The sequence below is a fragment of the Macrotis lagotis genome, chromosome 4, assembly GCF_037893015.1.
Source record: "Macrotis lagotis isolate mMagLag1 chromosome 4, bilby.v1.9.chrom.fasta, whole genome shotgun sequence".
NCBI lineage: Eukaryota > Metazoa > Chordata > Mammalia > Peramelemorphia > Peramelidae > Macrotis > Macrotis lagotis.
Window position 1 is genome coordinate 74410413 of NC_133661.1, and position 26719 is coordinate 74437131.

At 38.4% G+C, this 26719-nt stretch overlaps 1 protein-coding gene across 7 annotated transcripts in view; it reads right to left on the reverse strand.

Annotated features, from left to right (window-relative positions):
- The window catches only part of SHLD2 (shieldin complex subunit 2), an 82758-nt gene that overhangs the window by 30337 nt on the left and 25702 nt on the right, over nucleotides 1-26719 (reverse strand). For 4 of the 7 annotated variants that reach the window (XM_074233154.1, XM_074233152.1, XM_074233153.1 and 1 more), the window contains exons 3-4: nucleotides 2864-4366; nucleotides 270-377 (exon numbers count right to left, since the gene is read on the reverse strand). In XM_074233154.1, the coding sequence (XP_074089255.1) occupies nucleotides 270-377; nucleotides 2864-4361 (1606 nt within the window). In that variant the 5' untranslated portion in view covers nucleotides 4362-4366. Of the gene's footprint in view, nucleotides 1-269; nucleotides 378-2863; nucleotides 4367-5890; nucleotides 6627-10422; nucleotides 10523-16389; nucleotides 16558-26719 lie in introns of those variants that run through there. The other 3 variants (XM_074233155.1, XM_074233158.1, XM_074233156.1) reach the window with 3 other exon arrangements.

Sequence of the window (26719 nt, forward strand, 5' to 3'; positions counted from 1 at the left end):
TACAGCAGAAAGAGTTAGAAAGAGAAATTCCATTCAAAGTAACTTCAAACAATGTAAAATACTTGGGAATCTAACTGCCAAGGCAGACTCAGAAACTCTATGAAAACAACTATAAAACACTTCTCACACAAATAAAATCAGACTTAAATAGCTGAGCAAATATCAACTGCTCATGCAATCTAAAATTTTAAAAATTTTCTGTACATGGAATTGGGAAAAATATACAGAGAAGTTGGCGAACAAACCATTATGTTCATAAAATAGCTTACATTCCTTAGGCTGGATAGATGAGCAACTTCCCAGGTTCAATAACTGACTGTTAAATGTAGACTGCAGTACTGTTTCCCCATACCACTGGTCATCATGTACAGTGACATCTGGGAAAAAAGAAATCAAAAGAATATCCATATTGAGTACACTAACCACTTTGCAACTAAGCCTTTAAGATACATATTATTAATCTATTGGGATCACAGATCTGAGTATTATTTTTGGTTACAACACCTCTACTTTGTCCTTTTTTTTTTCAGTTCCAGTCTGATGAAGAGATTTCTTGCCAAGGCTACCTTGGGTCCTTGATCCTATTCCTTTTCACCAATTTTGAGAGCTGGGCCTTTGATCACTATCTTTAATCTTTAGTTTTTCTTTATCCCTTTGCTCCTTCTTAAAACAACCAATTTCTCTACAATACTTAAAAACAAACAAAAACTCTCCAACTGCTAAGTCAGATTTTTTACAAGCTTCATCTTACTTGATACTGTACAATCCCACCTGATAACAAATAATTTTATTCTATACTGGTTTTCCTATTACCATTGTATAACTGTGACCTGTCAGTTTTCCTTTGCTGGATCATTCTCCATCTCCAACTTTGGGGGGTGGCTCTATTCTGAGGTCCCTTCTACATCCTTTCTAGGTGATCTGAACATCTCAATGTCAATGACTTTCAAATATTTACTATCTGATGATGTAGTATCCCATGGAGGTCTATTTCAAATGAAATAATGTAAATTTTTCTGAAAACATTGAAGATGCTGTATAAAAGGTAGCTATTACAATTAATACTCATTAATTAAAATTCAACTCCTTTGCCTGGAATTTGAGACCACCTCCAGCTAACTTTATATTCATTTGACTAGGTTGCTTTTTTCCCAGAACATACTTACACCTTTTCCATCTCTCTACCTTTTCTTTAAAAAGCAAAAACAGGGGCGGCTAAATGGCATGGGGCAGCTAGGTGGCGCAGTGGATAAAGCACCGGCCTTGGAGTCAGGAGTACCTGGGTTCAAATCCAGTCTCAGACACTTGATAATTACCTAGCTGTGTGGCCTTGGGCAAGCCACTTAACCCCATTTGCCTTGCAAAAAAACCTTAAAAAAAAAGGTATGTGTCTCTAACGCACTGTTTGTGGAGCTGTGAACTGATCCAACCATTCTGGAGAACAATTTGGAACTATGCCCAAAAGGCTATAAAACTGTGCATACCCTTTGATCCAGCAATATCACTGCTAGATCAGAATCCAAAGAGATTAAAAAGGGGGCTGGAGGGTGGGGGAAGAACCTGTTTGTAGTTTGTTTTGGGTTTGGGTTTTTTTTTTTTTTTTGGTGAGGCAAACTAAGTCTTTAAGATAAGGTACCACAGTTAAGATGTGTGAATTTGAACTCAGCTCCTGACTCTTGGGCTGACTTCTAGTTGCAAAAAAAACCCAAAAACCAAAAACAACAACACACACACACACAACCTAAAAAAAATAAAAAGCAGAAACACAAAACATATTACTAATATCTTTTGCCTTTATATAACAGTTCTTACTGAGGGAAACTCTCTTTGGAATGAATAGTCTTTTGAATCAAGAAAAGCACAATGATTTCATCTGTTTAATATGAACCATATTTTGAACCATATTTTGTCCTGAGAACCCTTAGGGTCTATGCTAGGAGAAGGAACTGTGTTTCATTATCTGTTCACCAAGATCATCACTAATTTCTCAATTAGTTGGAGTTTTACTGCTTTAATGATTATAAAAAAACTTTACATTGTTGTACTCTATGTATATTCTTTTGGTTTTGCTTCTCTTATCACCTCATACAAATGTTCCCATTCTATGCCCCTTCTCCAACTTTCTGTCTCAATGTTTTCCTTTATCCCTTTATCTGCAGAATTTCAAACTAGCCTTCATAATTTTTTTTTTAGGTTTTTGCAAGACAAACAGGGTTAAGTGGATTGCCCAAGGCCACACAGCTAGGTAATTATCAAGTGTCTGAGATCGGATTTGAACCCAGGTACTCCTGACTCCAGGACCAGTGCTTTATCCACTACGCCACCTAGCCACCCCCTGTAATTTTTCTCAAATGTCACACCCTATTTTTATCCTTTCCTGATCTTCCCAACTGACAAAAACCTTGTCTACAGATCTTATATAGCAGTTGGTGTTGAAACTATCTCAACAACTCATACTATGTATTACAGTTATCTATGCTTGTATTTTATTCCCCTACAACCTTACTTTTAAAAGTTTTTATTGAAATGATAGACGATATATTTTCATTTGCCATTTTAGTGTGAACTCTGCAGTAACTCAGCTTCCTTTACTAAACTCACAGGTGGACTCATAAAATTGCCCTTAGGATTGCAGGTGGCCCACAGGCCGCATTTTGGAAAGCCCTGGCCTACTCTAGGGGTTCTAAAGTGGCAGAGGCCATTAAAAATTTGTCTTTCTCCACATATTAAAGCACTACTCTGTAAAGCATGAACATAAGTGGATAGAGAGGAATTATGTTTGAGCTCAGAAAGGAAAGGTCATGGGAAATGAATCACTAATATAGATGGAGAAAGGTTTTTAATGAAATAAAACAACTGTTACCTGTTAGTAATAGTATATCTCCAGGAAATACTGTTAGCATACTAAAGGCAGCATCACGCCACACTACAACCTTCTTTTTAATTTCTGATTGGTCGGTTACTGTGATGGTAGCCAAAGGAACTTTACAGCCAGAATTTGGTCCTGTTTTTATGTGAATTTCTTTCACATGACATGGATGTAAAGCCATAACCAAACAATTATATCTCTGGTTTTTGCAATCACAGTTTTTAAGCAGAGATGTTTTTTTTAAGGACTTGCCAAACCTAAATGCATTTTTTTCAGGAGGAGCTTTGGAACAGATCTGATGGGCATCTGAAGAACAAATTGACTTAACCTTCTTGGGCAACTGGAGGGATTCTGATACAATTCTTGAAGGACTTGACTCATCTTCAGATGTTCGATTTCTTTTAATAGAAATTTTATGAAAAGCACTTTGTTGGGAACAAATTTTTCTTGTGCTAAATGAATCATTTGTAAGCTGTTCATTAGGATTTTCGAAAAGTTCTTGAGATCCTGTATTTTCTTTTATTTCTTTGTTATAATTTAAGGGATTAAGGTTGCTAATTGTCTCAGAACAATTAGGACTAAAAAGTTCAGGGGAGTTTATTTGATTTAGTCCATCCACAAAATCATTGGAATTTCCTAGTCTCATTCCTCTATAACCTTCTTTTGGTTCTGGTTTCATGTTTGTAGTTTCTTTATTTAGAAAACCCTGTTCTTTGTCTAGACTTTGGGTTAGAAAGGCTATCTTGCTTGATGTCATAATACTATGAAATTCAATGTCTGTTGAAGTACTGAAGTTCGAGATCATCCTTATTACTTCTTTAGACTGTGGTTCATCTGTTGTTTTGGAAGAAAAGAATCCTGGATAACAATCAACAGTCTCATGATTTTTTGATGACTTAGGACCGTTTTCTGTAGCTTCTGGTTCTATATTAATCTGCTTAGTACTACAGACCAAATCCCAGATATCAGAACAATCCTGATTTATTTGTTGGGAATTTTTTCTTAAGAGATTTTGGAAACAGGAATTTGATTCAAATTTCTCTTGCTGTTCTGTGATTTTATTATTTTCATTTATAGAATAATGACATTTTCTTTCATTAAAGTGCTGTTGAACTCTGCTATTAAATCCAGGTATTTGTTTATTATAATAGACTATATCAATTGTCCTTGAAGAATCACTATTCTGGGATTCTATACACTGTGTTTCAGGGACACATGTTAAATAGTCTTCACCCTGCCAAGAGCAGGTTTTACCAGAATTCACCATTATCTGTTCTTTATGAAGAACTGGAAGACTATCATGGTGATCTTCAAGATGACCATACTTGCTTGCTTCAGCACTAACATTTAAGGAATGGTGATCATATACAAGCTGAGTTATTTTCCATGGATCAGCATTGGTTGATGAACAAGTTTGTTTTTGTGATACTGTCTGATTTGATGGAATAATTGGTGCTCCAAAGAAAATGTGGATTTGAGGATTATTACTCATGATTTCTGAGGGGAAAAAAAAGAAAATTTATGTATATATCAATTCATTTAATGTTACATATTGATTTCAGAATCACAAAAGCAAAAGACAATTTAATATAAATTTAAAACAATAGTCAAGGTTAATACAGAAAGCTTTAAAATTTTTCAAACATCTCACTTAATCTCAACTGAAATAAGAATTTTAAATTAACTTATAGAAATTGTTATGGGACTCAACTTTATTCCAATATTCCTATCCATTCAACTAACATATTTATGCCTAGATAGGGCAGGTACATAAAACATTGCTTGCTACATTCATCTTAATTTTGTTTCAGTTTCATGATGTACACTTCAATCCCATTTTAGTAGCAGGTTAGTTTTGTTTCTTTTTAACTGTCAAATATATAACTTGCTTAATTAGTAGGATAAACACCTAGATTATACATAAAGATTATTTATCTAGATTACTTATGATAACTCAAATAGTTCATATGCTCTCAAAATATGAACCAAACCAAAAAGTAAGAGCATTGCAAAGCTATAAGAACCGACTATTTCCAAATCCACATATTCTTATTTTTGGATTATCTGTTATCTTAGATGCCCTATCCTGCTTAGAAACCTTTAGTGGCTCTTCCTCCATTTCTTAATGGTTAAAAATGATGATGATGATGATGATGATGATGATATTTGTCTTTCATTCCCAAAGAAGATCATGACATCAGGGGAAGTGATGGCATGACAAGCACATAAATTGCATTTGAGTGGGTACTTTGCTAAGTCACCAGCCTCAATGGAGTCCTCTGGGTTCTATGGTCAGATATAAATCAAGATGACTAGAGATGGCCCTGGATGAGAAGCAATCTGGGTTAAGTGACTTGCCCAAGGCCATGTGACAGTTAGTAAGTGTCAAGTGTCTGAAGCAGGATTCAAACTCCAAACATTCTGGCTCCAAAGACAATGCTCTACCCCCTGTGCCACCAAACAGTTTTAGATATGATTACTTGACTCCTACCTGCCTTTTTAGTCTTTGCTTCTCTTCACAAATGTCATGTTTCAACCAAACTGAAGCCCTACCTGTTTCATAAATTTTCTTCTCTATCACTTGTTTTCTAGAATTTCACAGCAACCTTTTCCATGAGTGAAAGGCAGTCCTAAGTTTTCCTTGCATGGTCCTTGGACCAGCAACCCCCTCCACACCCCCGCCCTGGCCCTGGAGTTGCCTAGCTGTGTGACCTTGGCAAGTCACTTAACCTCACTGCCTTACCCCCCCCCCCAAAAGACTAGGAATAATAATGAGTAGCAAGTACTTTTTGATCATAAATTGTTAATGGCATTATTTTTATCATGGCAACTGATATCTGAAGACAACAATATATAAACTCTCAAAATTTTAAGGAATTAGATGCAGAAAATGCTAGTCTTTGTAAAAAAGTGACAATTAGAAAGGGAGGAATAGGTAACTAATTCCAACCAAATGGAAGGAATATACTTTCAGAAAAATGAGACCTTAAGAATTCTAACTTTGCATTTGTATTCTTTAACCTTGGTATGATGCTGAAACAACTGCATCCCCTTGAATATTTTCAGCACAAAAGGCTAAAGAGGAGAGTAGAGATCCTTGGGGACAGCTGTTACTATGCTGCAGTATTGATTATCAAGGCAGGTGGCAATTTTCAAACAAATGATCTCCAGATATCTGCAAAAGGAGGGAGGTCAGATGTCAGTTTTACCTCTACAAGTCAAGGAAGAATGAAGGAATGGCTGTAAAGTCAATACTGTTTGTCTTTGACAATTGCCCAGTACAATTTTATTTCTAAAATGTGATTTCCTTGTTTGGCCATGAGAGGTCACCAAAGTCCCCCAAAAATGTCTTCAAGTCAGACTTGAACTAAAGGCATTTGAATTGGAAGATGCTCACCAACAGAACAGCATCAAGGACTTCATTCACAGGTGGGAACAGAGGCTCAGAGGGCAGAACAGGGTTTAGATCAGGTCTTCTGATTTCAAATCTAGCATGGTTTTCATTGGACTGCATGACCTCAAGTGTGTCACCTGATGTTGAGTATTTTATTTGGGGTGGGGCCATGTATCAATACATACAATCAATACAAGTCACAGAACTATACTTTAGGAGTTTCTGGATTTTTTTTGACAATGAAATTGGATCAATTTAATAAGATAAAGTTTTTTTTAAGGTTTAAAGTCCTGAAAACTATTATATTGAAGGGCATAGTTTTACTATATAATAATTTTACTACTGCCTATTGTAACCATTTACTTATGTTCAAGTCTCATCACGATGGGTCTTGCCCAGTTTGCAGAAACTATTAGATTATTAAATCTGATAGATCAATAGGCTTCAAAAGAGTATTATTAGTAATACTGATCAAGATAATAAAGATCCTAATAGAAAACTTTAAATCAGAAAAAATCTGTGGACTTTATTTTTATCATTTGAAAAGAAAATGATAAAAGAACTAGTATACTTTATCACATCCACAAAAACCTATGAGAATGACCTAATCACTTGAATTCTCTTAATGAAACATAGAACAAGCAACTTTTCAGACTATTTTCTATAGCAAGTGATGATTTCAAAACTACACAATTGACTGAAAAGTATAAAGATAAAAGATCTCACTTTATTTGTTGTTTATTAATATCAACAAAAATTTTGCCTTAGTAGAGATAAATACAACCAATGTGGTTGTGAATCATAGAACATCAAGAACAACAAAAGAACCACCTTTGAAGAGTCAAAATTGTAGTTAACCTAAAGGATAATGGAGAGCTACATGCCATAGTTCATTACAAATGATTACATCTGTGTAAGAAGTGGTAGAAGATATGTCATTTGTGAGGGGCGGCTAGGTGGCACAGTGGATAAAGCACCGGCCTTGGAGTCAGGAGTACCTGGACTCAAATCTGGTCTCAGACACTTAATAATTACCTAGCTGTGTGGCCTTGGGCAAGCCACTTAACCCCATTTGCCTTGCAAAAACCTAAAACAAAAAAACAAACAAAAAAAAACATGTGAGCCCCAAAAAAGTTGGGCTGGTTATGAAGTGAAAATAAGGGGTAAGTATGGCTTAAGTGTTTTACTGGTATTAAAGAAGCATTTAAGTATATAAAGGGAAGGCCCTGGCTAGATATACTTGGAAGGATTTAATAGAAGTGAATGAGAAGGCATGTATGGTCTTCTGGTATGCCCACAACAATTGAGGGCAGATTTGCTATTTGAGTATCATATAAATATAATAATATCATTTAACTCAGTTTAGTAAATGAATGGCTGTTTCACTTTTAAGAATATTCTCGGGGACGGCTAGGTGGTGCAGTGGATAGAACACGGGCCCTGGAGTCAGGGGTCTCTGAGTTCAAATTTGGCCTCAGACACTTAATAATTACCTAGCTGTGTGGCCTTGGGCAAGCCACTTAACCCCACTGCCTTGCAAAAAAAACTTAAAAAAAATTTGAAAAGAAAAAAAAAGACAGGGAAGATGAAACCTTAAGCATCCATCCATCTATCCATCTCTTATAGGGAGGCTAGATGGTGTAGTGCATAAAGTACCGGCCCTGGAGTCAGGAGTACCTGGGTTCAAATCCGGTCTCAGACACTTAATAATCATCTAGCTGTGTGGCCTTGGGCAAGCCACTTAACCCCGTTTGCCTTGCAAAAACCTAAAAAAAAAACCAAAAAACCCTCTCTTTCCAGGAAGCAGTTTATGACCAAAGAAGAGGAGAACATCATTAAAAACAAATTAGATAATTTTAATTACATTAAATTAAAAAGCTTTTTGCACAGACAAAACCACTATAGCCAAGATCAAAAGAAATATAGTAAATTGGGAAACAAATTTACAATTAATATTTCTGAGAAAGGACTCATTTCTAAAATATACAGAGAATGGAGTTAAACATAAAAAAACAAACCATTCCCCAATTGACATATGAAATGGTCAAAGGATATGCAAAGGCAATTTACAGATGAAGAAATCAAAGCTATCTTTAGTCATATGAAAAATTGCTCTAAATCATTACCAATTAGAGAAATGCAAATTAAAGAAACTCTGAGGTACCATCTCACACCTATCAGATTGGCCAATAATGACCAGAAAGGGCAATAATCAATGTTAGAAGGGACATGGGAAATCTGGGACACTAATGTATTGTTGGTGGAGCTGTGAACTCATCCAACCTTTCTGGACAGCAATTTGGAATTATGCCCAAAGAGCAATGAAAATGTGCATACCCTTTGATCCAGCAATACCACTACTGGGTTTATACCCTGAAGAGATCATGAAAAGGGGCAAAAACATCACTTATACAAAAATATTCATAGCAGTCCTGTTTATGGTAGCAAAGAATTGGAAATCAAGTGGATGTCCATGAACTGGAGGAATGGCTGAACAAATTGTGGATTATGTATGTCATGGAACACTATTGTTCTATTAGAAACCAAAAGGGATGGGATTTCAGAGAAGCCTAGAAAGACTTGCATGAACTGATGTTGAGCAAGATGAGCAGAACCAGAAGAACACTGTACATTCTCACAGCAACACAGGGTTGATGATCAACCTTAATGGACTTGCTCATTCCATCAATACAATAATAAGGGACAATTTTAGAGTACTTGTGATGGAGAATACCATCTGTTTCCAGAGAAAGGACTGTGAAGCTAAACAAAGACCAAAGTCTATTACCTTCCATTTTTTTTAAAAAGTATCTTATGTACAACATAAGTTTGCTATCTCTAATATTTTATTTTCTCCTCAAGGATATGTTTTCTCTCTCAGTACATTCAATGTAAAGATTATCAGAATGCCTTTTGTGGGGAGATGTGGGGAGGGAAAAATTGTAAAATTCAAACCTTACAAAAATGATAGGTAGAAACTACTATTGTATATAATTGGAAAACTAATAAAATATTTTTTAAAAAGAATAGTCTTTTCCCCAGAAACGTTTACTAGCTGTGTGACCTTGGGCAAGTAACATAAGCCTGTTTACCTCAGTTTCTCATCCATAAATGATTTGGATAAGGAAATGACAAATCATTCTAGTATCAATCTTTGCTTAGAAAACTCCAAGTGGGTCTCAAAGAGTCAGATAGGACTTCAACAACTGAATGACAGCAATCCCAACATCTATAATGACATCTTATAAAATTAACAAATGATAGAAAAGTTTCTATGACTATTCAGTGACCTCTTGAGGCCTTTCCTGTATCTTTTAAAATCTATAATAGTTCTATGGTTTTTATAAGCTTAGAAAGGTTTAGGCAGAATGTAATAAAATTCAATTCAATAAATACCTATTAAGGTCCTATAAAACTCCCAGATCTCTCTACCTTACTATTTTACATACAAGGTATAATGACAAAAATGAAACAGTTCCTGACCTCAAGAAACTTGTATTCTACTGAGGGGAGATATAACATGTAAATAAGTATGTATAAAGTATAAGTAACAGAAAACATTTTTTAGAAATTGCTAAAACCTGCAGGGATTCCAAGAGACTACCTCCTGTCCAGGGTCACGGTAAGCTGGTTGCACTCTAGCTTCCAGTTCTGACTCTGGTACCTTGAATCTTTTTTTTGTTTGTTTTTCAAGGCAATGGGGTTAAGTGACTTGCCCAAGGTCACTCAGCTAGGTAATTATAAATTGTCTGAGGCCACATTTGAACTCAGGTCCTCCTGACTCCAGAGCTGGTACTCTATCCACTGTGCCACCTAGCTCCCCTTGGTACCCTGAGTCTTGATGGTGAATATTCAATTTATCTTTACCCAGTCATATCACACTGTTTCTTGGCCAGGCACTTCCACATGCTAACCTTCCCTTCTGGCATTACAATTTTAGCTTGTAGAACAGTAAACAAATCATGATTATAATTTTAGGAAAGGTCCTATCAGTGAGTGGTAGGGTCTTTAACTGCTGGCTCCCACTGCTCCCCAGAAGTGCTAGATGAGAACCATCTGAAGAGGGGACATGTTCCAAGAATGGCCTTTCCCCCACCTGCATACCTGTTTAGCAGGAAGCAGGGCAGGGCAGAGAGGTAACTCTAATTTAGCTCAATACCTGGGGAGATCCATTGACCCGAGCAGCTTTTGGCTTTCAATCAGGAAAATGTTCATGAGTAGAGTGAACCAGAACAAGCAGAGGATGTCCCATGATTGTTCTGAGTGGGAAAAAAAAAACTGGACTGAAAAACAGCCTTCCTGGTAAGGTGGACATCCATCTTCAAATGACCAATTACCAAGATTACTAGCCATTCAGAAATAAAAGCAAATAATGTCTACAGAAGACTATGGAGAGTGTTTTCCTGGAGGGAAGTAAACTAAGTAAGTTCAACATCTCTCATATTACAGAGAGTGAGCTTATGAGACAAGGGATCAGCCTGAGATCTGCAAGGGGTGAGGCCTCCTGGCCCCCAGGAGCCCCCCTTTCCCACAGTCCAGCACGCCCTCTATCACTGGTTGACTCTCTCCCATCTTCTCTTTCCAGGCTCCACTCCTGACTCTGAATTTCCTTCACCCTTGTCTCAGGGCTTCTTCTTCCAAGCCCCTTAGAATGTAAGGTGTTGTAATTTTTCCTGCTTATATCTGGATTCCCATTGCTCAGCATAGAGCCTGAGTTTCTAATAAGCGCTCGCTAACGTGACTAGTGTTTCAACACCTTCCAACATTTAAGGTGAGTGATGAGGACAGCCAGAAAATGAAAGATGCAGTAGGAAACAAGGATGGTTGATATGCTTGACAACATGGGGGAGACAGGGATTGGGAAAAGAAGCTGGAGAGTAGGAAGACAGAAACAAGGAGACAGAGAATGTGTGTGCCACCATGGCCCTTCCTCGGGTCTGCCCTGCCATTCATCAAGTCAGCAGTGTCCAAGAATTTCATGGTGTTTAATAAACCCAAGAAAAAGTTCTCTTGACCATGAGAAGACAGATCTGGGAACCTTAGAGAACCTACTCTTATGAAATGGTCCTTTGTCCTCACCCCCACCCTGACCCTTTAAAAGTGGGGAGGAAGTAAGAGGAGTCTTAAGGAAACTTAGAAGTCACTAGGTTTAATAGGGTAAACTTTCCCAGGCCTTTGTACTCTTGAATTTTTACTCAGTATTTTTTCTCTACTTCTGGGTTATTTTGTTTTAAAGAAAGAAAAGTGCTTTTCCACTTCTTGGCATGTCCAGAGCAGGTTATTTGTGAATAACCAGCTCTAGAAGGACATTTTTAATGCTTTGGATTGTTGTTCTAAGAATGATTTCATGGTCACTGAACTTAATTTCCAGAAAAGGGCAGTCCAGAGAGTAAAAGGCATGACCTTCTTTTCCAATTTGCTTTTTTCCCCAATACCAGAATCTTTTATGAAGGATTAGAATCAAAATGAGTATAGCCAGAATACATATCTAAGAACTGGATTCAGCTGCCACATCAAGTTTTTAAAAGCTCATTCTAATTCGTATCACACATATTTTGTGTCACATCATGGAACCAAAGTTGCCAACAAGAGAGACTTTAACAGTAGTCTAGTCCTGGTGTCTTCAGCCCCCATATGTGGGCTAGCAGAAGAGAGAAGCAGTTTGTGGAGTTATGTATATCTCAAGAATACTTCTAAGCCAAACAGAATGACCGTCTGTGAAGAAGGAAGAACTCTGATTCTAGAGCCAGGACCTCTGCTCCATGATGAAAGGGGCTGTGACCTTATGGCGTGGTGCAGCCTCCAGGATGGCAGAGGCTGGTGGATCCCTCATTTCAGGTCTGAGTCGCACCAGGCAAAGCCAAATGCATCCATACTAAGTCTCGCATCAGTATGGTGAGCCCCCAGGAGGGCAGAACCAGGGCTGGTCAGAAACAGAGATAGCCAGAGATCCTGTACTTAGTAGGAACAGCCCCTGAATAGCCTCTGCATTTCCAGCCTGGGAAAGGGAAGATACTCCAACAGTCAAAGTGGGGGCGGGGGGGAGGGAAGAAGGGGGTACAGATAGACAAACAAAGAAAAAGTCAGAGAAAGAGAGAGAGAGAGCTTTAAAGTGTCCCAAACCCTCCTGGTCACTTACCTATATATAAGGTACTGCAATATCCTTGAGGATAAGGACATTCCTGCATTTTTCTATTTGTATTCTTTGCTTTTAAGTATGGTGTCTAGTGAGATCTAAGTTGTCCTTGGATGTACACTAGAGATTTAAAGAGGCTGAATTGAGGAAGGAATACATTCTGGACTGAGGGGATCACTTGTGCAAAGGCACAAACGATAGAGAACATCATATAATAAGATTAGCTGGAAAAGACTGTGGAGAATATATAATGGATATTACAAATGATCCCACTGGGCTCAGAATTGAATAGGAGATCAGATTGATCTGCATGGGAAAAAAATGCAAAGCTCCTTTAATGGTATCCCCTTTCCCCCCAAATGAAGGTCCCTCCTTTTGAGCCTAATATTCTACTGGTATCGTCTGGATCCAAGTCATGTATTGCCACAGACTCCAGGGCAGAGGGGGTGCTAAGTTTTAGCCCCACTCCATCACCCATTCTCAGTGTAATGTGGGGGAGTCCTTTGACCTCTAGGAGCATCAGTTGCCTTAGAACACCAGCATTTCTAGAGCACCTAATAGGTCCTCTACTAATATCTTTTCAAATATCATCTCATTTGATCCCAGGGAGGGAGGGGCTGTTATTAACCCCATTTTACAGAGGAGAAACTGAGAATGAGAAAGGCCACACAATTACTAAGTGTCTGAGGTGGGACTTGAACTCATATCTTCCTATCTTCTGGCTCAGGGCTCTGTTCCCCAGAGTCATCTCATCTGTAAAATGAGGGGGCTGAAGTAAAGGACCTTCCTGACTCTGGAACTAGGATCCTATAAAATAGAAATTACTATCACTGAGGAACCTTGGAGAGCAGGCTGCAGTACATAACAAACAAGGAGTTTCAAAGAACCCAGGGATGGTTGTACTCAGAGAAATGTCTGATCAAAGGTAGTGGTAGAGATTACTAAGTGGAAAGGTGAAAGCAAGGCAGGGAGAAGTCTGAACAAATTTGCCACAGGCTGGACAAGAGGGGTGGTCTGGAACCCTCAGTGGAGGAAGAAACATCCTTCTCAATGAAAGTTCATATCTTTAGGAGGGTCTGGGCTCCTAACATTGGTGTAATTCTTTATGAAGTGCTCTCACCCCTCTGCAGGCAGACCTGAGTTGGCTACTTCTTTACCAAAGTCCCAGGAGAGCTCCCTCAGCTCTTCAGTTGGCACTCTAGGTTCGCCACAAAGACCTAGGCTGGTCTGGCCTCCCCTCCCCAGATGAAATGACTACTGGTCCTGGCCATTCGTGCCCCCCACTTCAAGACTCCCTCAGCCTGCGGGTCCTGCTTTCCCCTCCATCGCCAACTTCCTAGCCATCTTTTAAATCACCTCTTAAAGGCTGCTTTCCCTCTGGGGTCTTCCCAGGTACTCCCCAGAATCTCACAAGGCACTAGACCTGAAGCTCTCAGGTATACTTAGGCATTTTGAACTAGAGTAGATCCTTGGACCTGTCAAATCCCTTTATTGTACTGAGGGAGTGGTCACATCTTATCTCAATTCTGGATCTTGCCTAACACCTGGGCACTCCACAAACAGCTCTCTCCACTGCTCTGCCCAAAGCATCACAAAGTTTTATAGTATGTTTTTGTCTCAGTTTCAATTACTGGGAAATTTATCAAAGGCTTAAATAAAATAAGCAGTAAAGCCAAACCTTCACATTTAGAGGACAATGGTGGTAAGAGGAAGCAAGATCTCAAAATATAACTAGATAATATCTAGAATGGATGCAAAGCTGACTGATCTAGCCATTTGAGGTAATACTGCATTTAAAAGTAAAATTTTTAAAAAGTAATCACAATGAACTCTTAAATTCTTTTGATGTTATGATTTCTTCTTTCATTTTATTCTATTTATGGAAACAATGAACTTTGTGGAAGAAAAAGTTTCTACTTATTAACACTATTTGTCATGACAAAAATAACGATTAATATATTGTGGCTGTCAGAGCTCCTAAGTCAGCTATATCTGTAGAATCTCTATATATTTTGTGTATGCTCAAAGGGTTAATGCTCACTGAGATAATAAATGAAACTTGTAAGCACACAGCCATTATCCCTGTTAATGATTATACCATTTCACAATCTGCAAGAGGTTGCTTCACTCAGGAAGACCAATACACTAGAACCCTTTATCTTTAGAATGGTCAGAGTCTGATTGAAGGGTCAAAGATCCATTAAAACAAGATGAACTACATCAGCAGATTTTACCCTTTCAGATAACTAAAACTGAAAATGCTGTTACCAAATTTGTTCATGCTTTCCTATTCCACCAACCAACCATAAAAACTCAACTTTAACTTGATCCTTATTTTCTAAGAGAACTATATGAGAACTAATGACAAAGATATATGAATATAGACAAAACCCACCAAACAAAACACCTGGTAGCATAGAGATAATCTATATCTGTTATAATTGATGACCCAATTATAAATTAGCCTTATGAATTTAAAAATACAGCTAAGCTCAAATACTGAAACTAATTCCTACCTATGAACATCTTCAACACATCAGTCTGATATCTGTAAGCTCTTTTCTTCAGTAATTTTATTTAAATTACTCATTTACAATTTATGCACATATAGAAAAAATATACAAAACATAAAACCTGTCTTCATCAACTGCTATAGCTTATCATTGCTGGCAGCATGATTCCAGGATCTATAGATTTAGTTCTAATCTTTCTTGAGTTCCAGCCCTACACGACCAACTGGATGTTCCATAGGCAACTTGACTCAACATATCAGTCAACAAACATTTGTTAAACACCTATTCTATGGTTAGGCATTAAGGACATAAAGAAAAGCAAAAGGCAGCCCCTGTTTTCAAGAAGCTCCCAATCTAATGGAGGAAACAATGTGTAAACAATTATGTATAAACAAGATATATATACAGGTTAAATTAGAGATATCAACTAAGAGAAGGCACTAGCATTAAGTGGGATCAGACTCATTATCTTTTTTCCCAAAACCTACCTCTAGTCTAATCACATCTTCCTTAAACAAAGAGCTAGGCACCTATCAAGAGCACTCGATATTAAAAAGCATTAATTAACACTTACCTGTACTCCAAGCACTACATTCAGTGTTGAGGACAGAGATAAAGGCCAAAAAATAAAAGGCCTTTGCTATCCTGAACCTCTTATCCTAAAGGAAGAGAGAAATGGGGATGGGTGGGGGGTCTTCAGGGAAGTCAAGAGGTGAAGGGGAGGAGGAAGAGGCCCCCAAGGCCTGAGGGTCTGTGTAAACTACAGAAGCCTCAGAGCTGGATCTCAGAGAGTAGAAAGGGGAGTGAAAGCAAAGGTTAGAAAGAAAGGAAGGGACTGGGCTGGGAAGGGAGTTAAAAGCCCAAGAGGAGATTCTTATTTTTATAATGTAGAATGCTAAGCACTGTACAAAAGCTAACGATGACATGACAGTACGTGTGATCCTGCAGAGAGGGTGCCCCCATCAGAGCCAGCTTCAGGGAGCTGGAGTGGGAGGGGGGAGGCAGAGAAGGGTTGGTTCAGGTCAGGGGGGATGTGGCAGACCCTGGCCCCAGACAGGCTCTGTGGCTGTGAGTGCTGAAGATAGAACTGGTCAGGTTTAGAAGAGGGACAGGCAGCTATCACATCCTGTTCTGCCCAGCTGTACTCCTCTGACTTGGTCATACACTTCTTCACCCTGTCAATTTTCAGCTTTGCAAATCTTTCTTCATTAGACTTAGGGTCCTCGAAAGCAGGGACCATCTTTTCCCTTTCCTCCTATCTCCAGAGTTTAACACAGAGACCAGCATACAGTAGGCTTAATAAATAAATGCTTACTGACTCAAACAGTCTTGTAAGAAAGGACATATATCCATCCTCTTTGCTCTACTCACATGGCTACCATTCTAATTCATTCTTATTGTTTTAAAAAATTAATAATATTAAATTTTATTTTATTTTAGATATATATTTTCCTCCTCCTACCTTCTTTCTACTCACCAACTGAGAAAACAAAGAAACAAAACCCATTATAAACATGTGTAATCAAGCAAAACAGATTCTTGCATGAGCCATGTCCAAAAATGACATGTCTTAATCTGTACTCTGAATTTATCACCACAGGAGATGGCTTGGCATATTGAAATTGTGGTTGGTCATTATGTTGTTCAGCACTCTTAGTTTTTCAAAGTTGTTTATCTCTATGATATTTGCTGTTATTGCAAAAAATTGTTCTTTTGGTTCTGTTCTCTACTCTGTATCAGTTCACACAAGTCTTCCCATACTCCTCTGAAGCCACTCTCTTCAACATGTCTTAAAATGCGACAGCACTCTTTCACATATATCTACCATGACTTGTTCAGGTGTTCCCCAATGGATGGTCATCCCTGTAGGTCCTAATTCTTAGCCACTACAAAGAAGTTGCTATAAACATTTTTGCACATATGGATTTAGTTCCTCTTCCTTTTGTCTCTTTGGGGTACAGACCTAACAATCAATCACTTCTAGACTGGACTATTTCAAGAATCTCTAGGTGTCTCCGGTGCTCCATTCACCACAGAGCTTCCTCAGTTACTAAACAACTGTGAGAGACGGGGACATGTCATAATCAGTTCAGGGCTTTTGCAGTCTGCATTGAGTCAACAGTGCAGACACAAATGAGTCAGTGCCAGGGACTTGTGCCCACTCCAGGGCCTGAACCTCAGCAGGAAACAAGACTATCCCAGTGTCTGGGCAGCCCAGCACCAAGGCAACTCATACCTGAACTTCAGTAAAAGCCAGGGCCAGGGCAGTATCTGGGAAGCAAAGCACTGAGCCTTTGTGGAAGGTCCATTAGGAATATAAACAATAATAACTGCTTGAGGTCTATCTGGTCACCATTAAGGGGCAGGGCCATCTCAGTTTGGGGATGTTCAAGGAAAAGGAAATGGAGAACAAACCAAGGTTAAAACCTAAGTTAAACTACCAAGAGACTGTGCCAAGATCCAAGAATATCTAAAGAAAGCAAGGCTGAGTCTTAGCCACAATATCCAGAATAAAGGCCTGCTTGCCTCACCTAAATGGGTGGGAAGGAGCCAAGCCGGATTCAAGCACAAACTCCCAACAGAGGAAAATGCTCAACACAAGGAAATACTAGAGATGGGGAATAAAGCCAAAAGATCAAACCAAAAAGAATAGGGTAACTCCACAGTTCCAAAAAAGGCTTGAAGAAAATGTCTGGGCCTCAAGGAGATATAAACTGTAATGTTAAAGGAAGTGATGGTCAGGGAAAAAAGAAAGACAAAGAGAACAAATAGCTTTAGGACAAATTATATTCAATCTTACTCCAAAACTGACCAAAACTGACCTCTCCCAAAATCAGAACAGACCACAGAGAAAGTAATGGCTCCATCAAATAATAAGAAATATAAAACTAAAATCAAAGATTTAAAAAAGAAATTCCTGATTGGGCGGTAGCTAAATAAAGCACCAGCCCTGGAATCAGGAGGATCTGAGTTCAAATCCAAGCTCAGACAGTTAATGATTATCTAGCTGTGTGCCCTTGGGCAAATCACTTAACCCCACTGCCTTGCCCCCTCCCCAAAAAGTGACTGATTGGAGGGAGATCTTAGAAATAAATACCTCTTGACTTGACTTGATTTTTTTTATATAACTAACCTGGAAAACAAGTCAAGGAAAGTTAAGTTGATCTAAGAATCATGAGAACACCTGAAAACCATAACCAAAAATGTTGATTCCATATCAAATGTCCTAGTTCCATAAGAACCAGAGAGTCAAGTAAAAACAGAAAGAACACATGAATTACCTTCTGAAAGAAACCTCAAAATGAAAATCCCTAGGAAATTCAGGGCCAAAATCTAGAACTTTCAGGCCAAGAAAAAGTACTTTAAGTATTGTACCTGTCCCAATCCCCCATCCAAGTCCCAAAGAGAAAAAAGTTAGGATCACGTAACAATTGACAGCTACAAAGACAGAAGATTTTGAAATATGTCCCAGAAACCAAACCTGGCAAAACTGAGCATAACCCTAAAGGGAAAAAGTGACTCCTGAATCAAATACAAGGCTACCAATCATTCCTGGTGACAGAATTTTAAAATGCAAAAGCAGGAATCAAGAGAAACACAAAAAAGGTAAATAAATACTTTCATCAACTGGAATAGGATCAAGAAACAAGTGTTTTTCTCAGAACCTTAATTTGTATAGATGTCATAGAGAAAGGTAGAAAGCCCAAGGGGGTGGGAAGCCTGGTGATGTTAGACTTCAATGGAAGAAGGCATATACTGGGGAGGAAAAGAAGAAGGAGAATGAATTTACTATTTTATTTAAGAGGGGTGGAAAGAATATAAACATGGAAAAAGGAGTGGGGAGAATGGGTATCTCATGAAAGTCATTATCATTTGAACTAGAGAAAGACAGGCTTATTCAGTGACATACCAAGTAAACCTACAGATTACTTTATAGTGCTAGGAAAAATTATAAGAAAAAAAATGGTAGTATATTAGACAAAATATTTTAATTTTGGACTGTTTGGGAAAATCTAATAGATATAGTAAATATAAGAAGAGACTCCAAAATGGGGGAAAAACAGTAGAGATGGGAAGAAATTTTGAATGACTGTGAGGACTGGAGAAAAATGTAATCAGGTGGGTTTTCAAGGGAAGGAAAATAAGGGAAAATTAAGCAGTAGAAATCCAGCTAGGGCAAGAGAGAAATAGAAGCTGACACAAAACACAGAGGATGAGTGAAGAGACAGGAATTTCAGGGCATTTATTCTAAAACCCTAGTTTGTTTCTTTAATTGGATCTTCACTTCTAGCTTCTGATTTTGTAGCTCCAGAGGAGAGACCTTAAACCATCTGCTTATGATCTTAAGCTTTGGGTTGACTGGTCATAGTATAGGAGGAGCTCCAGAGCTTCCCTGATTCAGTTCAGCCCCTCTCTCCTGCTTGAGTTCCCATATCTGACTAAAACTGAAGTTTTAAGGAGATGACAATTTCCTGATGGATGTCTGTTATAGTTTGTGTCTTTCTAAAATAGATGGCACAGTCCTCTTTTCAATCATTAATCAATCAGTATTTAGTAAATTCCCATTATGTGATAGGTGCTATGTTAAATACAAAAGAGAGATTAGATTCTCTACAGATTCCACAGAGCTAATTTTGAGAACCAACAGGAGTCAACTGACGAGTTAAAAAAAATGATTTAAGGATTGTTATTGATTTGAACTTAACCCTAATTCTGAGTCACTCACATTCTTACTTTTGGGAACAATGTCTACTAAATTACATTTGGGCTTTTTATTTTTGCTTAGTAGTGAGCATTTCACTGAGATATTTTTCATTTCACTTGTGTCATACAAACATGGACACGAACTGTAGTAGCACATAGACTAAATGTATTTATCAATCCTGTGACTTCTTTTATTCTAGATACCACAGTACATCATTTAAAAAATAGCACTTCTATTTCATTCACAGTGAATAAGAAGAGAGTAGAGGAAATTATGCCCTCATATAAGCAGTTCTGGTTAATGCATAAGCAGGAATTGTTTCCGTTTAGACATGACTGATATAAATACAATGGGAAATATGCATCTAGAGAATATTTTTAGTTTTACCACTTCAGAATGCTCAATACAGAGACAATTTTTCTGAAGTGGTAAAACTAAAAATATTGTCTCTAGATGCATATTTCCCATTGTCATTCAGTCATAATGACACTAAACTACTAGTGACCAGAGTTAACTAAGTTCTTTAGAAACAGGAACTGACTGAGTCCCTAACTTCAGTTGGTACTTCAGTATAGTAATCTAAATTTACTTGCCTATTAAAAATAAGATTTCTTGAGGAGGTTAAGTACAACTGAAATAATAGAGTGTTAAAAGCTATGGGGATACAAAGATGAATACAAGAAACACTAGATACTGGAAAGAAAGTTCAATTTTCTAATTTGTAGGAAAGCCTTCAGAGTGGGATCTGGTTTTGTTCAGCACAAGAGACTGTAAAGAAAACTTCAGTGTTATCAATGTGGGAAAGCCTTTAGTAGAAGCAAAGATGCTTCTATTCTAGAGAGTTCAGAAGTAGAGAGAGACCATAAAAATATAATGAATATGGGAATTTTCATTGAAGGTTACTCATTAATGAGCATCAGAGAATTCACTCTAAAATGAAACTCAGTGAACTAAACTTTGAAAGTATTTCTCTTAACCTCTCCCTATCATCCCCCTCAATCAGAGTTCACACCAGGGAGAAGTCCTTTGCATTGAACCATGAGAAAGTGTTCAGAGTTCACACTGTTTAATGTGCGAATGTAAAACTAAGAGTAACTTCTGTCAATATAATGAAATAGCAGGGTATAATAGATCACTGAACTAATTCCAAGTACCTGGGTTCTAGTCCTGGGATCTAGAGTTCCTGACTAACTTGCACTGATCCTTTCTGGGGCAGGGAATGACTGATCTGTGAATTAATTGCTGCTTGGAGCTGCAAAGAGAAGCAGTTCTCTCTTCCAATGCAGATCAATAATTTGCCTACAACCTAATAACTTTAAAGTTGCCTGGGACCCTGAGACTTTGCTCAGTCTGTAAGGGTCTCAGGTAGGACCTTAACCCAGATCTTCTTGACTCCAAAAGAAGCTCTCTATATACTTCCCCACATTGCCTTTCCTAGCATTAAGGACTGCCATCAGGTCCATAACCCTGCCAAACAGGGAGTAAAAAGGATATTAGTTTCATTCTATAGGTGAGGAAACAAGCTCTGAAATATTACAAGCTATAAAACTAGCACAACTTTGCCTCTTGGCTTCTACACATCTAGAACTCTAAAACCCTACAATGCTAAATGTCAATAATTAAATTCTGCTTCTGCTTTCCAGGAGTTGATTCCATTCTCTTCCACAGTCTTCTTACACTGGGATATTTGATGAATAAAATTTTGCTTTCCAGGAGCTGACTGCATCCTCTTCTACAGCCTCCTTACCCTTAGATATTACTGTCTCTACTACAGTGGGGTTCCCACTGGCCCATCTGCATTCCCTCTTGCTTCTGTTCTAACTTTTCAGCACCCCCAGGGCTACCTTCTCCCCCTTTCCAACTCCCTCCCTACTTGAAGGCAAGGAGAGTCTTTCTTTTTACTTGTATTTTTAACTCCAGTATTTAGCCTGTGCCTGAAGTAGCAATTACTTCATATATGCTATGGTAGCTCTCCCCCATTCCCCCTTGAAAAAGAAAAAACCAAAACCAAAACCTTAATAACAAATATGTATTGTCAAGTGAAACCCAATTCCTGCACTGGGCATGTCCACAGAATGTATATCTCATTCTTTGAGTCCCAAATAAAATCTCTCCTTCTCCAGGAAGCCTTTTATTTTCTCTTATTCATAGATAGAGAAGCCTGTATCTCTCTGTGCATCTGCATCTGTTTATATGTGGTTACCCCATTAGACTGAGGACTTCTGGGGGCAGAGGACACTACCCTGGCTCTTTTTGTACCCCCAGCACTTAGGACAAACCTGACAGATTAGCAGGAATTTAATAAATGCTTATGACTGATTCTTGGGAGGTGGGCAGCATGCAACAGGCCCCTGGCATTTCTTAGAACTCTTATTCTTTTAAAGTGACTTGATTTTACAGTGTTGTTATTGTATAAACTGTTCCTGTTCTGCACTCTTGATTTTGTGTGAGGTCATATAAGTCTTCACAGTCAAGGAGGAACTTATACAGTATTGGATGCTTCTTGGGGAAAGATTTCTGAAACAATATTCTGAATATTCTGTGTATTACACAGTTTTGTTTTTTATCAATTGAATTCATCTTTTAACACTCTTCAGAATTTCAAATATCTTATAAATGATTTTTTTAGAACAAAACCCATTTAGAAAGTTATGAATCATTTGTATTCTAAAATGTAAAAATACTTACTATGGCATTACTGAGCTAACACACAGCTGGTACAAAGTTTATGTCTGTAACTGCTAAGCTTACACTTGGACAAAGTGAATGATTATAGCAACTGAGAAAGTTTAGGATGAAGCCCAGTGACGTGAGTCCTCTGGCATAATTACTCCTCTATCATGATATGAATCTTGAGTAAACAACTTTCATGTAATTGCTATTTCTCTTTTCACCATGGATGATTAGAACTTTGTTCCTTTTAAAAAGTTTATGCAATAGGTAAGGAACCTTGAAGATTAAGTAAGCAAGGTTAAAGCATGCATATCAATATCTTCCATTTATCTGAATGGTATGAATTGATTAAGTCCATAAATGACTTAAATGGTACTTGATTTGAGGATCATGATATACTAAAGCAGTGTCACATCTCAACTATTTGGAATTCTCAGAGCACATAAAAGAGGAGTTTGTCTATGGCCCATACTGAATGAATTTTTCATATAAATAAGTAAACTTTTAAACACTTAAAACTTTATTTTTGTCATTTGGAATGGAAGTAATAAAAAGTTATCTTTCTAAAACTTTTTTTTTTGCAAGGCAAATGGGGTTAAGTGGCTTGCCCAAGGCCACACAGCTAGGTCATTATTAAGTGTCTGAGACGGGATTTGAACCCAGGTACTCCTGACTCCAGGGTCGATGCTTTATCCATATATATATCTTTAAAAGAATAACAAACAATATGTTTTAGAGGGGCGGGTAGGTGGCATAGTGGATAAAGCACCGGCCTTGGAGTCAGGAGTACCTGGGTTCAAATCCGGTCTCAGACACTTAATAATGACCTAGCTGTGTGGCCTTGGGCAAGCCACTTAACCTCATTGCCTTGAAAAATCTAAAAAAAAAGATATATAGAACAACCTAAGTATCTCATAATAGGGCATAAGTCCCCAAGGAGATCTCAAAAACAGAAAGAAAGGAAACATGGGGGCACCAATCACCTGTGGGATGGCTGAAAAAAATCATGACATGAGAATGTAGTGCATTATTGTAGTATAAGAAATTACACATAAGAGAAACAAAGAAAGACATGAAGTGATGGAGAAAAAATAATCAAAGTAAGGAAAACATATACAAGTACAATAAGGTATACAAAAAATAACATTTAAAAAAGTAATTGACTTTTGTTTAATTATAATGCTCAATTTTATGCCCTGAAATCCAATGATGAAATACCCTCCCCTTCATTTTTTCAGTAGAGAAATGAGAGACTATAGCTCTGGAATGTGGTATAAAGCTGTCAGAAATGGATTTCTTCATTTTCCTTTACAGGCAGGGTTCAAATGGAAAGCAGTGTCAAAGTGGAAATAACCTTATCAAAACAAAGGGCACAAAGAAATCATATAATACAAGGCATTTAAAAAGGACATAGAACTACACAGTGATGCCAGGACTAGTTAAATGTCTCCAAAGAACTCAAAGAAAGGAAAGTCCTACATTCACCAGGGTGCTCACAAGCAGCATTTTTGGGTGGCAGAAACAGAATAGGAGTTCATCAATTTGGAATACCAGAAGTCAACAAATGAATAATTATTTATTTAGGTGCCTACGTCTGTATCAGGCCCTCAAGGTATTGCACAATCTAATGAGAAGACAACATGGAAACACAACAAGAAACAAGCTACACAGACTGGGGGGTGGGGGGAATGAAATCTCAGAGGAAGGCACTAGTGCTAAACCAGGCTGGATAGGCTGGCACTGCAGCCATAAGGCTGGCCAAGAATGGGTACCTGATCAGCAGACACAGCAGGCACACATGTGAGAAGGCTGCTGTCACTGAATCACAGAGGGGAGTCAAGTGTAAGAGGACTGGGAAGACAGGAGCTGCTTGAAAAGTTCAACAAACATAGATTTGGCCTTGGAGGGAACAAAGCCCTGGAGGTTAACAAAGGGGGTGGCAGTCTGACCTGAGCTTTAGGAAGATCGTTTTTAAACCTGAATGATGACAGACTGCAGTGGGAAGAGTGGGAAGAGCCTGGAGACCCAGAGACCTAGAGGCCCAACAAGAGGCAGCTGTGAGAGCCTGCATCAGGGAAGTGATAGGGTAGAGGAGAGGAGGGAGAATAGAGGGGAGATGCTGTAGAGGTAGAAACATAGGACCCAGCATCAGACTGAAAACGGGAGTGGGGGGTGGTCTTGAGAGGGAGTAATGAGTTGAGGCCTGGAGTCAGGAAGACCAGAGTTCAAACCTGGACTATTTACTAGTTCTATGATCCTGAGCCAGTCTCTTAACCTCTGTTTGCCTCAGTTTCCATAATTTAAAAATGAGGATAAAAATAAAACTACTTCCAGAATAAAATTAGATAAATTTGTAAAGCATTTTACAAACTTTAAAGCACTCTATAATTAACAGCTATTATTATTATAATACCTAGGCTGCAGGCCTGTGTAGATGGTGCTACTCTTGACATAAATGAAGTTAGGGAGAAGAAAGAGTTTGAGGGGAGTAAAGATGAGTTGAGTTTTAGATATGTTGAGTTAAAGACACCTATCTGAGATATCCAATAGGCGGGTGGAGATAAGATTATTGGTCAAAAAAGAGGTCAGGACTGGACAGATTTCAGAATTAGTGGGAACTGAGATTACAAGCAAGATAGCAGAGGAAAGAAAAGAGCTTGTGGAACCCACATGTACAACAGACCCCAAAAGGATGACTGTCCAACAGAGGAGGTGAAGAAGTGGTGGTCAGATAGGAAGGAGGAAGCAGTATCCAAAACAAACAAACAAAAAAACCTAGAGAGAAAAAAAGGAACAAGGTGAAGAAAGTGATCAGCAGTGTCAAAGGCTGCCAAGAGATCAAGAAGGATGACAACTGAGAAAAGGTCACTGGATTTCACTACTGAGATCAGGGATAACTTTGGAGAGAATAATTTCAGCTGAATGAGAATGTGAGAAGGCAGTGCACAGAGCTAAGAAGAGTCAGAAGAAAGAAAATGGAAGCACCAATTGTAGATGACCTTCTCAACAAGTATAGCCAAAAAAGGGTGGAAATATGAAGACAGCAGCCAGAGGGGATGGACAGATTAGGCAAAAGTTTCTGAGGATGAGATATATGGGCAGGGAGATCTGTAAGGCAAGGAAAGCAGTCAGTGGACAAGGAGGGACTGAAGATAAATGAGGGAATGGGGATCTATCTGACAGGAGACAATCTACTGGAGAAGATGGGATGGAATGGCAGCATATATAGATTTGTTTAGAGATGTTTGTCTTAACAAGAAGAGGCACCATTTATTCACGAAAGACTAATGAAAGAGAAGATAAAGGGAAGATAGAGGTTGAAGGCACCTGAGAGATGGGAGTTGAGAAGGGGGAATGGAGCTTTCAGCAAATGGATTCCAGTTTTTCAGTGACACATGAGTCAGAGTTCTCAGCTGAGAGGATGGGAAGGGAAGAGCCACTGGGGAGAGTTAGACAATCGATTAGAAAGGTTTTGTAAAAGATTGCCCTTCAGCAACAGTGGTCAGTGGAGATTATGTAACAAATATTTGTAGAGGGTCAAGCCAGCATGGTTTCATGACTTTCAGCTTCATTCAGCTGCATGTGAATTCAATCAGAGGCATCGATGAGATGGTGAGAGTAATTCAAGGCTAGGGACTGGCAGGCAAGATAGGCTATGGAGACATTGTGAACGAAAATTGTGTAGAGTTGAACTGATTCACCAAGACACTGAGATGGAAAAAGGAAAAGAGTGGAGCCAGTACTGATGCATTGGCTGAGAAAGAACTGAGGAATTGGAAATTACAGTGAGGATAGAGAACAGGATTTGGATTTGTAAAGCAGAGGGAAAAATAGATGCCAAAAGATCATGAGTAAAACAATTTCAGAGTTCATGAACATGTGAGTAATAGCAAGGACAAGATCTCTTTGTGTAGCTGAGGTGGGGTAGAGGTCACAGAAGTGAGAAAGTTGAGGTGGGAAAATAGAGTGATTTTTGTGATTCAGTTGTTTCAGTCATGTCCCACTCTTCATGATTCTATTTAAGGTTTTCTTAGCAAAGGTAATGGTGTTTAAGGAAGTATTAATATGTATGGTAAAGGCCCCTAGGATAAGGGAGAGGAGAGGAGAGAAAGACTATGACCTATGCACCAAATTCATTGAGGAAGAAAGAGTGTGTGTCCTAAAAGTCTAGGGATAACATACCTAAGAATCTTGATTGTGTGATAAAAATGGATTGAATGAACCTCAAAGGAAAAGAGGACAATGAATAATGGGGGCTGAGGGAGAGCTTGGAATGGCAGTCACTAGCACCAGTAAGGTGCAACCAGTGCTGGGAAAAGAAGGGCCAGAGAGGCCATGTTAGCATGAGGGGGTCAAGAAGGAGGACAGCAATGTAGTATAGTGGATAGAGCACTGACCCTGGAATCAACAAGGAATACATGCAAATCAA